Source organism: Stenella coeruleoalba (genome assembly GCF_951394435.1).
Source record: "Stenella coeruleoalba genome assembly, chromosome: 8".
NCBI lineage: Eukaryota > Metazoa > Chordata > Mammalia > Artiodactyla > Delphinidae > Stenella > Stenella coeruleoalba.
This window is the reverse complement of record NC_137154.1, coordinates 16,645,635-16,659,749: the sequence shown is the minus strand read 5'-3', so window position 1 is coordinate 16,659,749 and position 14,115 is coordinate 16,645,635. Positions and strand designations below refer to the sequence as shown.

General features: G+C 45.7%; 1 protein-coding gene across 1 annotated transcript; it reads left to right on the top strand.

Moving 5' to 3' along the window:
• The first annotated feature begins 3,469 nt into the window (after window positions 1-3,469).
• LOC307190796 (E3 ubiquitin-protein ligase RNF113A-like) lies at window positions 3,470-10,373 on the top strand. Its single transcript, XM_079930218.1, is given in 3 exon segments — window positions 3,470-4,476; window positions 4,480-4,544; window positions 10,093-10,373. Coding segments are annotated over 3 exon segments (1,206 nt in total). The 5' UTR covers window positions 3,470-3,531; the 3' UTR covers window positions 10,289-10,373.
• The last annotated feature ends 3,742 nt before the right edge of the window (window positions 10,374-14,115 follow it).

The following is a 14,115-nucleotide window of genomic DNA, read 5'->3' as shown; positions in this document are numbered from 1 at the left end:
AAGAAAGAATAAATTTGCTTTCTGCTTGTACCCTACTGAGTCCAGATGACAAAATACATTAGTTATAAATGACTTGCTTTAAAAAAACAAAAATGAAATAAGACAATAACAAAATATTACTCTGAGGATAAAGCCCCAAATCCTCACATGGCATGTGTTTGTGTATCTGGCCCCTGCAAAGCTTTTGAATTTCATTTCATGCCACTCTCTACCACAGTAGCTCCAGCCACATGGCTTTCTCAAAATGCTTTAGAAATACAAGTAGCTTATCACCTCAGGTACACACTCTACCCTCTACCTTGGAGTTGTTTGCCCCCTCTCATCTTCACCTGCCTAATTCCTCCTTGTTCTTAGAATGCTCTTGTTGTAAGCAATAAGCGCCAGCAGAAACTTAAGCAGGAAATGAATTTATTGGAAAGGTAGGAAGTAGCTCACACAATCAAAGACTATTAAAAAAAAAAAATTACGTTGGGGCTCCCCTGGTGGTGCAGTGGATAAGACTCCACGCTCCCAATGCAAGGGGCCTGGATTTGATCCCTGATCAGGGAACTAGATCCCACATGCATGTCAAAACTAAGAGTTTGCATGCTGCAACTAAGGAGCTGGTGAGCTGCAACTAAGGAGCCCAAGAGCCACAACTAAGGAGCCTGCATGCGGCAACTAAAACCTGGTGCAACCAAATAAATAATTTAAAATATAATAATTACTTTAAAGACACAACTGGAAAATAACAGAAGCCAAGGAAGCCTAAGCAATTAAGATGGCAGGAAATGATGGGCAGTCTATTCTGGAAAAGGGATCATCCTCAGCTTTTTGTTTTGTTTTGTTTTGTTTTTCTGGAGAGTTACTCCCAGGTTAGGACATGTGCCCACCCCTAACTAGGGGAGGGCAGAGTGTTTGGGTACAATGAGGGAACAGAAATTTCTCCAAAGAAAATCAGGACACAAGTTACACAATAATGGTAGGCAGGCAACACAACTGAAATCCACTTCGTTTAAGGACCACTTCAATGTTTCTTCCTCTGCCAGTTAGTAGCCACAGACTCTTAAGCAGGCTATTTATAATATCTGTGTCTCAGTTTATTAATCTTGAGATAATAGTATAAGTATCTGCCTCATAGGTTAGTGGGGATGATTAAATTAATGAATATATGTAACCCACTGAGCGAAGTGCTAGCACATAGTATTAGCTAATATTATTTTTTAGAAAAATTTTCCATAACCTCCCTAGTCTTTGCCAGGTTAGTCCATTATATTCTCCCATCCCATCTTGTATTTCTCCTTTGAGCACTTATCATAAGTAAACTTGTAGAATTATTTCTGTAATTTTTACTTAAATGTGTGTATCCCACTAACCTCATAAGGGCAGAAGAAACATTTATCTTTTTCACCTTGTATTCTCAATGCCTAAGTGCATAGCATAGTGTATTAGGCTGACTAATAGCTCCCAAAGATACCCAGGTCCTAATCCCTGGAAGCTGTGAATGTTACCTTATATGGCAAAAGCAACTCCAAAGATGTGATTAAGTTAGGGATCTTGAGATGGGAAGATTATCCTGGATATATGGGTGGGCCCTAAATATAATCACAAATGTCCTTATAAGAGGAAGGCAAGGGGAGATTTGACTACATAATACGAGAAGGCAATGTGACATCAAAAGCAAGAGGTTGGAATAATGCAAGGAAGGGCTCACAAGCCAAGCAATGCAGGCAGCTTTCAGAAGCTAGAAAAGATGAGGGAACACTTTCTCTAGAGCTTCCAGAAGGAACCAGCCCTGCCAACACCTTGACTTGAGCCCGGTGAAACTGATTCTGGACTTCTGGCTTCCAGAAATATAAGAGAATAAATTTATATTGCTTTAAGCCACCAAGTTTGTGGTAATTTGTTATGGTAGCCATAGGAACTAACACTCAGGCACTCAAAAAACATCTATTGAAAAATAAATGAGACTTAGAAAATGAACAAAAAAAGTATCAATCAAAGCCAGCATAGAAGCTGATGTACAAGACTAATCTTCATGACAAACATAAGACTGAACAACTTATTTTGGTCTACACATCTAATATCTCATTATAGGTACATCAGTTAAATACTGAATATCCTTGTACTTGTCAAGGATTTTAGTTGAAAATTGAAGAAGTTATCATTGACTGGGAATGATAGGGGCCAGGAATTTATTCAAACGGTAGCATATGTCTCAGACTCACCAGGATGATTGAAGAACCAGGTTCAAGGCCAGCCATGTATGGTGTGCATTACAACACAGCAGCCCTGTTGAAGATCTGCAGCTAGGAGCAACATACAAAACATGCCACATCATTGGCCTGGGGAAGACACCATTGGTTCTTCCACCAAACACAGCATTGTATTACCAAGCACTGACTGCCACCATTATTACCGCAGTTTCTGATCTTCCTGTAGCACTGCAGCCAGAGAGTTCCCCAAGAGTCCTAAATTGCAGTAAAGGCTAGGAAAGTAAGGATTGGGCATTTTCAGTTTCTGTAGTAGGAGGCATCTCAACGTCTCAACAAGATTCAGAATGGGAACAAGGGAGATTCCCCAAACGTAAGAAAAAATGGGTCAGGTGATGGGTAACCATAAGGGAAAGATAAATACATACTACAGTCTCATATCCAAAGCTTACAGTGAACTGATTTTCAAGCATCAGACTTGAACATGAATTCACAAAACCAGAATGTGCAGTCATGCATCTAATGACCTCCTGTGTTTGATCACTTCTAAATTCAAATTAAAGCAGGTAACAATACAGAAGATATTGAGGTTAAATACATCAATATCTAATTTGATCATTAAATGAAATGAAAATGCCTTAAGGAATTTTTAAAGACTGATTTCCTTGGTCAGATCACCAAATGGCATGAAGAAATGCCTGGTTTAATCTATCACATTGTCCCATTAGATTTAATTAAAGCCGTATCAACTACCTGCCAAAAAAATAAGTAATACCTTATTTGGGGCAACCAACTAACTAGAGTTTGGGGTAAATATTAGATGTCATTACAATAAAGGGAGAATAAAAATCCCAGACCTTAGATTATCAGAGTCTACCACTTAAAATAGCCATACAACTAGTATTTTGCCTTCTTCTGTATTAGGCTATGTGCTAAGCACTGGGAGTTTTTTTTCTTTTTGTTTTTTAATGATTAATGAGGAATCCCTGAAAGAATTTATATTCTGCAGAGGAGTTAAGGAATAAAGACATGTAAATAAACTAATTATAAAAAATAAATAAACTAATTATAATAAGTTGTAACAGGTGATCTAACAGATGTGCTATGTGTTGAATTGAGCCCACCCCCCCAAAATTTATATGTTGAAGCCCTAGCTCCCATTACTTCCGAATGTGACCTGATTTGGAAATGGGATCATTGCTGATGTAATTAGTTAAGACGAGATCAAACTGGAGTAGGATGGGTCCCTAATTCAATATGACTGCTGTCCTGATAAAAAGAACACCATGTGAAAAGACAGACAAACACACAGGGAGAAAGCCATGTGACCACTGGAGTTATGCTACCACAAGTCAAAGAACTATGGCCACTCGTGCTCCCGCAGTGTCCATGGCCACGCCTTTTTCCGCAACCGATTTTGCACGCACGTGCGGTGGAGCGCACTACGTGCAGTGACGTGAAGAAGCCCCGCCCCACCCAGCAGGCCACAGCCGTTTGGGAACCCGAGACTCTTAAAACGGCAGAGCAACTTTTTCCAGGAAAGATGACAGACCAGATGTGCACCTTTCTTTTCAAAAAGCCTGGGCGAAAAGGGGCTACAGGTCTCAGAAAGCGCCCGATCTGCCACCAAGAGTCCGGAGACGGCAGCAGCAGCAGCAGTGATGAAGGCAGCGCTGTGGTTAGCCGGAAAAAGAAGCGGGCGACCCACAATCCGATGATACAGAAGACCCCTGGCAGTGGTAAACAGAAGGCAGCTTATGGTGACCAGAGTAGCCAGGAGGAGGAGAACGAGCCCGAGAGTCTCGGCGTGGTCTATAAGTCCACTCGCTCAGGGAAACCCGTGGGACCAGAGGATATGGGTGCGACTGCTGTCTACCAGCTAGACACAGAGAAGGAGCGTGACGCACAAGCCATCTTTGAGCGCAGCCAGAAGATCCAGGAGGAGCTGAGGCACAAGGAAGATGACAAGATCTATCGGGGAATCAATAATTATCAGAAGTACATGAAACCCAAGGATACATCTATGGGCAATGCTTCCTCCAAGATGGTGAGGAAAGGCCCCATCCGAGCTCCCGAGCATCTGCGTGCCACCGTGCGCTGGGATTACCAGCCCGACGTTTGTAAGGACTACAAGGAGACTGGCTTTTGCGGCTTTGGAGACAGCTGCAAATTCCTCCATGACCGTTCAGATTACAAACATGGCTGGCAGATCGAACGTGAGCTTGACGAGGGTCGCTATGATGTCCATAAGGATGAAAACTATGAAGTGGGAAGCGATGAGGTGTAAATACCGTTCAAGTGTTTCATCCGTTGCCAGACCTTCCAAAACCCAGTTGTCACCAAGTGCAGGCTGTAAGGCCAACTGGCCTGAGGCAGGGGAACGCAATCAGACTCACGGGTTGCATCAGACCGAAACTTTCCGGACTACTCAGTTCCAGGAACTGACCTGGGGACTTTCCACCCGGCCCAGCCTTCCCGCCTTTCGAGGGGCGGGACTAACGGTCCCAAGACTGATGCAACCGGCACCAGATATTGCCACGATACCCGAAGAGACCACCAAATAAGGAATAACCTGCGCCCTCCCGGATTCACCACACCCCTTTCCCGTCTTCCCCTATAAATTCTGCCCAAACCCTCGCCCGGGCGCGACTTCCCTGGCCCCTTTCTCTCGGACCAGTGAACCTCGCCCGGGAGCGTTCCCAAATAAAGCTTGTTTAAGCTCTCCTCCATCTTTGGTGCCGTTCCTTACATTTGGTGCCAAAACCCGGGAGGGGTACCAAGCCCCGCGGGTTACCGTGCGGGCCGCTCCTCCCCTCCCCCAGGAGACAACCAGGGAACCTCTACTCATCCACCCGATCCGGCAGAAAACAGGGTAAGTTCCCCTCCCCTGTTCCCTCCGACCCTCAGAGTCCCTGCCCACCGGACTCCCTGTCCTTAATCGCGGCCGCGTCAGGGACTCCTCCGTCCTCTGTCCGGGCCTCGGGCAACTGTGGAGACGTCCCAATCACCTGACCGCCCTCTGACCTGCCGTGAATTGGAGACTGAGACCAGGGACGCCTCTCTCCCTCTCCATTCACTCAGGGACAGACTAGAGGTCATGGGAACCTCACAATCGAAACCAGATCCTAAGACGCCCCTGGGGTGTCTCCTAGCCAATTTTACAGCCCTCGGCTTCTCCCAAGATCTCCGTTTCCGATGGCTTATTTTCTATTCCACTGTGGCCTGGCCACAATATCCTCTAGAAAATCAATCCAAATGGCCTCCTGAAGGGACTTTACATTTTAACATCCTCCGTGATCTAGATAATTACTGCCGCAGGACGGGTAAATGGTCTGAGGTCCCCTATGTCCAGGCCTTCTGGTATTTACGCTCCCGCCCTTCCCTCTGCGTCGATTGTTCCACTTCCCAGATCCTTCTTGCCAAACAGACATCTCCTACATCCAAGGCCCTAATTTCCTTTGACGATGACCCCTCTCCACTAGCCGACCCACCCGAATCTCTCGCCTCTAGCTCCTCCAGAGCTCCTCTCCAACCTCCACCCTACCCTGAAGCGGTCCCTCCTCCTCCCTAACCTGCTCCGGCCCATCCAACCGCTTCCCCGCCTCCCTCAACGGTTTCTCCTCCCACACCCCTTGCTTCGCCAATTAGTGCACATACACGCTCTAACGACTCCCAAGATCCAAATCTCCTCTGCCCTCTGAGGGAGGCAGCAGGAGCGGAAGGATTAGTTAGAGTTCATGTTCCCTTTTCCCTCCAAGGTCTCTCTCAAATAGAAAAGCGATTAGGCTTCTTTTCTGCCGACTCTTCCCACTACATCAAAGAATTTTGCTACCTCTCTCAAGCTTATGATCTAACCTGGCACGGTATCTTTGTGATCCTATCTTCTATCTACCCTGACCCCTGACGAGAGGGAAAGAATTCAAACTGCTGCCCGAAACCATGCAAATCAGGTTCAACTTATCGACAACTCCATGCCTGTCAGAGCGACTGCCATACCTGGCACCGATCCAGGCTGGACTTATCAGGATGGCCAAGATGGCCGTCGTAAACGCGACCTCATGATCCAATGCCTCCTGGCTGGCATGCAGGCTGCCACTCATAAGGTAGTCATTTTTGAAAAACTAAAAGAGATAACCCAAGAACCTAACGAAAATCCAGCTATCTTTCTCAATCGCCTTACAGAGGCCTTAACGCTCTACACCCGGCTGGATCCCGACACCCCGGCAGGGGCAACGGTCCTAGCCACCCATTTTATTACCCAGTCAGCCCCGGACATCCGAAAGAAATTAAAACGGTTAGAAGATGGCTCTCAGACCCCTATTCGAGGTCTGGTAAAGATGGCCTTTAAAGTCTATAATGGCCGTGAGGATTTGGCAGAATCCAGCCGACAGGCTCGGACGCACCAGAAGGTGGCCCTCCAAACCCAAGCTCTTGTAGCCGCCCGAAGGCCGGCCATCTCCCATGGATCACAGCATCCACGGGGTCCGCAAAAGGCAACCCCGCTGGGGGCCTGCTTCAAATGCGGAAAAGAAGGCCACTGGGCTCGCCAATGTCCCAATCCCCGACCTCCTTCTAAGCCCTGTCCTAGCTGCAGGCTAACGGGCCACTGGAAGAGTGACTGCCCTACAACTGGCCCTCCCTCAGCGTCTCCATGCGGGGGGCAGGCCGACCCAATGGCATTACCACTCGAACTGCTGGGATTGGCTGACGACTGACGGCGCCCGGACTCGAAGACCCCCATCACCCTCGCCGAGCCCAGGGTAACGCTACAGGTAGCGGGTAAGTCCATCTCTTTTCTGGTGGACACGGGGGCTACCTATTCGGTCCTGCCTACCTATTCCGGGCCAGTTTCTCCTTCCCAGATCTCGGTCATGGGTATTGATGGCAAACCATCCTTCCCACTCCAGACTGGTCCACACCCATGTCATATCGAAGGACTCCCTTTTACTCATTCCTTCTTAGTCATACCATCCTGCCCAGTTCCCTTGCTAGGCCAAGATGTCCTTTTCCACTTAGGGGCCTCCCTCCAGCTGGTTAGACTTGACCCTAAGGTCTCCTCCTCCCAACTCCTGCTTCCTCTTCTCGGCCTGTCTCTAGAACCCTCCCCCTCCTATTCCCCTCTTCCAATCACACCAAACCCAATTAATCCCCAAGTTTGGGATACGTCTAAGCCCATAACAGCAACATACCATTCCCCCGTCCTCATCCGCCTAAAGGACTCCTCCAAATTTCCATCAAGGCCCCAATTTCCCATCTCTGAGACTCACCTTAGGGGCCTACAACCTATTATCGCCAGACTCCTAAACCAGGGACTCCTTATCCCCACTGATTCTCCCTGCAACACCCCCATCCTGCCTGTCCGCAAGGCCTCTGGGGATTATCGCCTGGTCCAGGACCTCCGACTAATAAATGAGGCCATAATTCCTCTCCACCCAGTAGAACCAAACCCATACACCTTGCTCTGCCATATCCCCCCATCCACAACCCACTTTACGGTTCTGGATCTCAAAGATGCCTTTTTCACTATCCCCCTACATCCCGACTCCTATTTCCTCTTCGCCTTTACCTGGACAGATCCGGATACTCATACTTCCAGTCAGCTCACCTGGACAGTTCTTCCCCAGGGCTTCCGCGACAGTCCTCACCTCTTCGGTCAGGCGCTGGCACGGGACCTCACTTCCTGCTCCCTTACCCCCAGCACACTCCTTCAATATGTAGATGACCTCCTCCTTTGTAGCCCATCTCTCAACCTCTCAAGACAACATACTGCAGATCTCCTCAATTACCTTGGCTCTCGCGGTTATCGGGTCTCCCCAGCCAAGGCTGTTATCTGTATCTTCTGTAACCTACCTGGGGCTCCACCTTACCCCACCACAAAAGGTCTAACAGCCGACCGCACCCGGATTATCCGTGAACTCCTGCCTCCGGAAACAGCGGAACGAGTTCTCTCCTTTTTGGGCCTTATAGGATTTTTCCAGCAGTGGATCCCTAACTTTGCTCTCCTCGCTAAACCCTTATATCTAGCCGCTAAAGAAACCCCTCAAGGACCCCTCACCTCTCCTTCTGCCGTTCGACAGGCCTTTCTCACCCTCCGTAACGCTCTGATATCTTCTCCTCCCCTTTCTCTGCCCAACCCAAACCGACCTTTTCACCTTTTTGTGGATGAACGGGCCGGAATAGCCACTGGTCTCCTTGCCCAGCCTGTAGGGCCTTCCTACCGCCCCGTGGCTTACCTCTCCAAACAGCTAGACCCAACCATTCGGGGATGGCAACCATGCCTTCGGGCCCTAGCAGCGGCAGCCGAACTGACCAAACAAACACTCAAACTGACTCTGGCCCACCCACTAACCGTGTTTTCCTCCCACCGGCTGGCCGACCTTCTAGGCCACAAGTCTCTCTCCCTCCTGGGCCCCTCCCGCATCCAGGAGTTCCACCTACTGTTCATTGAAAGCCCTGCTATCTCCCTCGACCTCTCCCCCCGCCTAAACCCGGCCTCCCTCTTGCCTATCTTCGATACCGGGACCTCCCCTTCCCACTCCTGCCCCCAAGTTGTGGAGGCCCTCAGCCCGCCGAGAGAGGGACTCTTTGACACCCTTCTTTTCAAACCCGGACCGCACCCTCTTCGTAGATGGCAGCTCAATACTCGGTCCTGACGGACGCCGATGGGCAGCCTATGCGGTGGTAACTATCTCAACTATTATCGAGGCTAACAGCCTCCCAGAAGGGACAACCTCTCAAAGGGCTGAACTGATAGCACTCACGCAGGCCCTCGACCTCTCTAAGGGCCAAAGGGCCATCTTTCTCCCTATGGTCGCAGGCATTTCCCTCGCCTCCTCTCTCGTTGCTGCGGGCATCGGGGGAGGAGCCCTAACAGTGTCTCAACATCCCGTGACCTAGAACAGAAACTCCAGCTAGCCATCGAGGCTTCTGCCGCCTCCATCACCTCCCTCCAGCGCCAGATCACCTCAGTAGCCCGAGTCGCTCTCCAGAATCGATGAGCCCTGGATCTCCTGACGGCCGACAAAGGAGGTACCTGCCTCTTCCTACAGGAGGAATGCTGCTATTACATCAATGAAACAGGACTCGTCGAAGACAACGTAAACGCCCTCCATCGCTTAAGAGAAGAACTTCAACGCAAACACCAACAGTCCGCCTCCCCAAGCCCCGATCCACCCTCTATACCTGGCTAACGCCAATCTTAGGCCCCTTAATTCTCATCTGTATCTTGTTCATGCTTGCTCCCTGTTTTCTTAGGTTCCTTCGCAGGCGCATGGAGAAAGTCTCTCGGGTGGCCACAAACCAAATGCTCCTCGGCCCTTACACCTTGCTTCCTACAGAACCCCCCACTGGTCTCCCTTAAGCCTCGGACCTCTGGTCGCCCGACTCCCCTTTCGACACCCCCATTCAGCAAGAAGTAGCCAGAGATCAGAACGCCGCCCCATTACACGAAAGATGTCGGGATGTAAGGCCAACTGGCCCGAGGCAGGGGAACGCAATCAGATTCAGAGGTTGCATCAGACCGAAACTTTCCGGACCACCCAGTTCCAGAAACTGACCTGGAGACTTTCCAGACCACCCAGTTCCAGGAACTGACCTGGGGACTTTCCACCCGGCCCAGCCTTCCCGCCTTTAGAGGGGTGGGACTAACGGTCCCAAGACTGATGCAACCGGCACCAGATATTGCCACGATACCCGAAGAGACCACCAAATAAGGAATAACCTGTGCCCTCCCGGATTCACCACACCCTTTCCCTTCTTCCCCTATAAATTCTGCCCAAACCCTCGCCCGGGTGCGACTTCTCTGGCCCCTTTCTCTCGGACCAGTGAACCTCGCCTGGGAGCGTTCCCAAATAAAGCTTGTTTAAGCTCTCCTCCGTCTTTGGTGCCGTTCCTTACACAGGCATTATTTCTGTGAGAGCTGTGCACTGCAGCATTTCTGTACCACTCCGTGCTATGTCTGTGACCAGCAGACCAATGGCATCTTCAATCCAGCGAAAGAATTGATTGCTAAACTAAAGAAGCATAGAGCTGCAGAAGAGGGTGGTTCTTCTGATTTCCCAGAAGACCCCAATGAGGGTCCAACTCCCAGTACTTAATTTTCCCATTATTCTCAAATCAAATATTGTTTTGGGGGGGAAAAAAAAGTCCTTCCCTAGTACCTTCAGAGAGGGCATGGCCTTGTCAGCACCTTAATCTGTCTTCTAGCCTACAGAACTGTGAGATAATAAATTTCTATTGTTCTGGGCCACTCAGTTGTTGGTACTTTGTTATGACAGTCCTGAATCCACTGAAGTTGCAGCATAGAAAATCAATATACAAAAATCAGTCACATTTTTATACACTAACAATGAATTATCAGAAAGAGACATTAAGCAAACAATCCCATTTGAAATACGATCAATAGAATAAAATACTTAGGAATAAATTCAACCAAAATGGTGAAAGATCTGTACACTGAAAACAATAAGACATTAATAAAAGTATTTGAAGATGACACAAATAAGTGGAAAGATATTCCATGCTCAAGGATCAGAAGAATTATTGTTAAAACCTCCATACCACCTAAAGTGATCCACAGATTCTATGCAATCCCTATCAAGTTTCCAATGGCATTTTTCACAGAATAGAATTAACAAATTAAAATTTGTATGGAACCACAGAAGAACCCAAATGGGCAAAGCAATCTTAAGAAAGAAGAACAAAGCTGGAAGCATTGCACGTCCTGATTTCAAACTATAGTACAAAGCTATAGTAATCAAAACAGTATAGTATTGGCATAAGAACAGACACAAAAATCAATGGAACAGAATAGAGACCCCAGAAATAAACCCATGCATATATGGTCAATTAATTTACAACAAAAGAGCCAAGAATATACAATGAGAAATGATAGTCTTTGCAATAAATGGTGTTGGAAGACTGAATAGCTACATGCAAAAGAATGAAATTGGACCCCTATCTTACCATACACAAAAATCGACTCAAAATGGATTAAAGACTTAAGCATTAAAGACCTGAAATCATAAAACTCCTAGAAGAAAACAAAGGGGGAAATGTTTTGACATTAATTTTGATGATGATTTCTTAGATATGACACCAAAAGCACATGCAACAAAATCAGAAGTAGATAAGTGGACTACATCAAACTAAAAAGTTTCTTCACAGCAAAGGAATCAGCCAACAAAATAAAAAGATAACCTACTAAATGGGAGAAAATATATCTAAAAAGGGTTAATATCCAAAATATATAAGGAACTCATACTACTCAATAGCAAAGAAAACAATTTGATTTAAAAATGGGTAAAGGAACTGAATAGATGTGACAAACAACTGACCAACAGGTATATGAAAAAGTGCTCGGTACCACTAATCATCAGGAAAATACAAATCAAGACCACAATGAGACACCTCACACCTGTTGGAATAGCTATTATGAAAGACAAGAGATAACAAGTGTTGGGAGGGTGTGGAGAAAAGCGAAGTCTTGTATACTGTTAGTGGGAATGTAAATTGACACAGCCTTTATTACTATTATTACAAATAAAGAAGGCAGAAGGAAACTTTTGGAGGTGATGGACATGTTTATGGCATATATTGTGATGGTGGTTTTATGGATATATATCTCCAAACTCATTAAGTTGTGTATATTAAATATGTAAAAATTTTTTACATCAATCATACTTCAATAAGGGGTTTAAAAAATATAATCTGAAGATATAACTCACTCCACCATCCTCAACAAATAAGCAGAAATGATACAATAATTACTAACATAGGACCACACAAAATGCAAAATGTAGACTTAGTGCAGCTTTAATAATTACAAATTAGGCACTCTTGTTGAGAGACTACATTCTCAAACTAAATCAGGACGGACATTTTTGTAATTTGGAAAATTTATAGCTAATGACATAGAGTTCCCAAAACACATTCTAAGTTAAAAAATGTCTAGCACAAATGTCTACATGGTTCATTCATTAATTCCACAAATATTTATTGAGAGAAGCTTTGTGTTAGGCATTGACCATGACAATAGATAAAGCTTTGCATAAAAATATTACCAAGTAAGAAAGATATATTAGCTATACAATAAATGGAAACATTTATGGATTTAGACTGCTAGGCAACTACTTCATTTTTTTTACATTAAAGAGTTCGTTCATACCCAAATTAATCTATAAATCCAAATACAGTGCTAATCAAAATCATAACATAGTTTTTTACAGAACTTATATCAATTCTAAAATTCATATGCAAGACTAAAGGGTCAAGAATAATCATAATTATTCTGGGAGAAAGGATGGGAGACTTACTAGATCTTAGGATATATAAAGCCATAGTAATGAAGACAGTACTGTTTTGCTTCAAAGAGGAGCAATATACTAAGGAAACAAAAATATTAGAAACAGAGCTATACACATATGGAAATGTGATATAAGACAAAACTGGTATTTCAGATTCCTGGGAAAAGAATAGACATTCAATAAATTGTGTTGGAACCATTGGCTTTCTATATAAATTAAATTATATCCCCTTATCACATCATATATGAATTTTTATAAGTTCCAGATGGATGAGAGACCTTAATGAAAGAAGCAAAATTTTACAGCTATTAAGGGAAATACATGCTTCTATGACTTTATGGAAGTATTTCTTTGGTTATACATAAACTTGACCACATCAAAATTAAAACTTCTGTAAGACCAAAGCCACAATAAACAAAATTAAAAGTCAACCCACAGTTTGGGTATAGATCTTTGTAGCATATGTAACAAAGAGTTAATTATATGAAAGGATGATGTTAGGAAAACCAAGACTTGGCTGAGAAAAACAGATCCAAGAAACACACATTCAAGATCAGAAACCTCCAGCTGTCACTCCCTTCAGAGCTTGTACAGAGACGCAGTTTCAACAAAACTGACACCACCTTTCCCCTAAACCTCTGATTTATATGTGGATGAAAGGAAGTTATAAGTTGTCTTTTGTTTGTAAATAGAAGCTATTTTTCCTTCTTTCCCCTCTCTCTAAGGGAAGGGAAGGAGGGGCTTCCTCTCCCCCAAACCAAGGGAACACTCAAGACAATGACTGGTAGTTTGACGATGGCTGCAAGAAGGTCATATTGATATTTTGCTTCTGGTAGGATGTTTACTTAGCCACTGAACTTGATGATCTTCCTTGCACTAGTGGATAGGAGAAGAGACGATTGGGAGTGAAGGCACGGTGGGAGCCCACAGGGCAGAAGAAGGAAGTTCAGGACTCCTGGATCCCAAACCTGCATTCCAGTTTCCTCAGATTTGGGGCTACAGTCTTGCCGGTGATGGTTACATCATAAAGCAAACAGGCACTCAGTTCAAAAAAATATTCTGTAAAGCTGTCAATTGAGGATCAGTGGAAGATATAGCCAATCATGAAAGGAACCCACAATGCCTTCAGAGGCTGCTTGAGAAGAGACCATCATCAGCTGAATCTGTGGGAACCATTATCTTGTCCTATGGAGTCCACAGACATCAATCTCAAACACCATTTAAGGCCAACCAAGGAAAGAACTAAGCCTCAACACTTTAGGAGCACGAAGCAGGGAATAATCTGCCTCACATCACTCCTGCCTGTCCAACATCCCATGTGTGTTGAGATTACACGTGTCCCATACGCACCGACACATACTGTTCCAAACTCCTACCCCCTGCAAGTCTCACCTATTTAGGAGGGAGAGCTAGAGGATTATTCATTTATTTATTGGCTGCGTTGCTGCACGCTCTTTCTCTAGTTGCGGCAAGCGGGGACTACTTTTCATTGTGGTGCACGGGCTTCTCATTGCATTGGCTTCTCTTGTGGAGCACGGGCTCTAGGCACGTGGGCTTCAGTAGTTGTAGCAGTCTCAGTAGTGGTGGTTCATGGGCTTTAGAGCGCAGGCTCAGTAGTT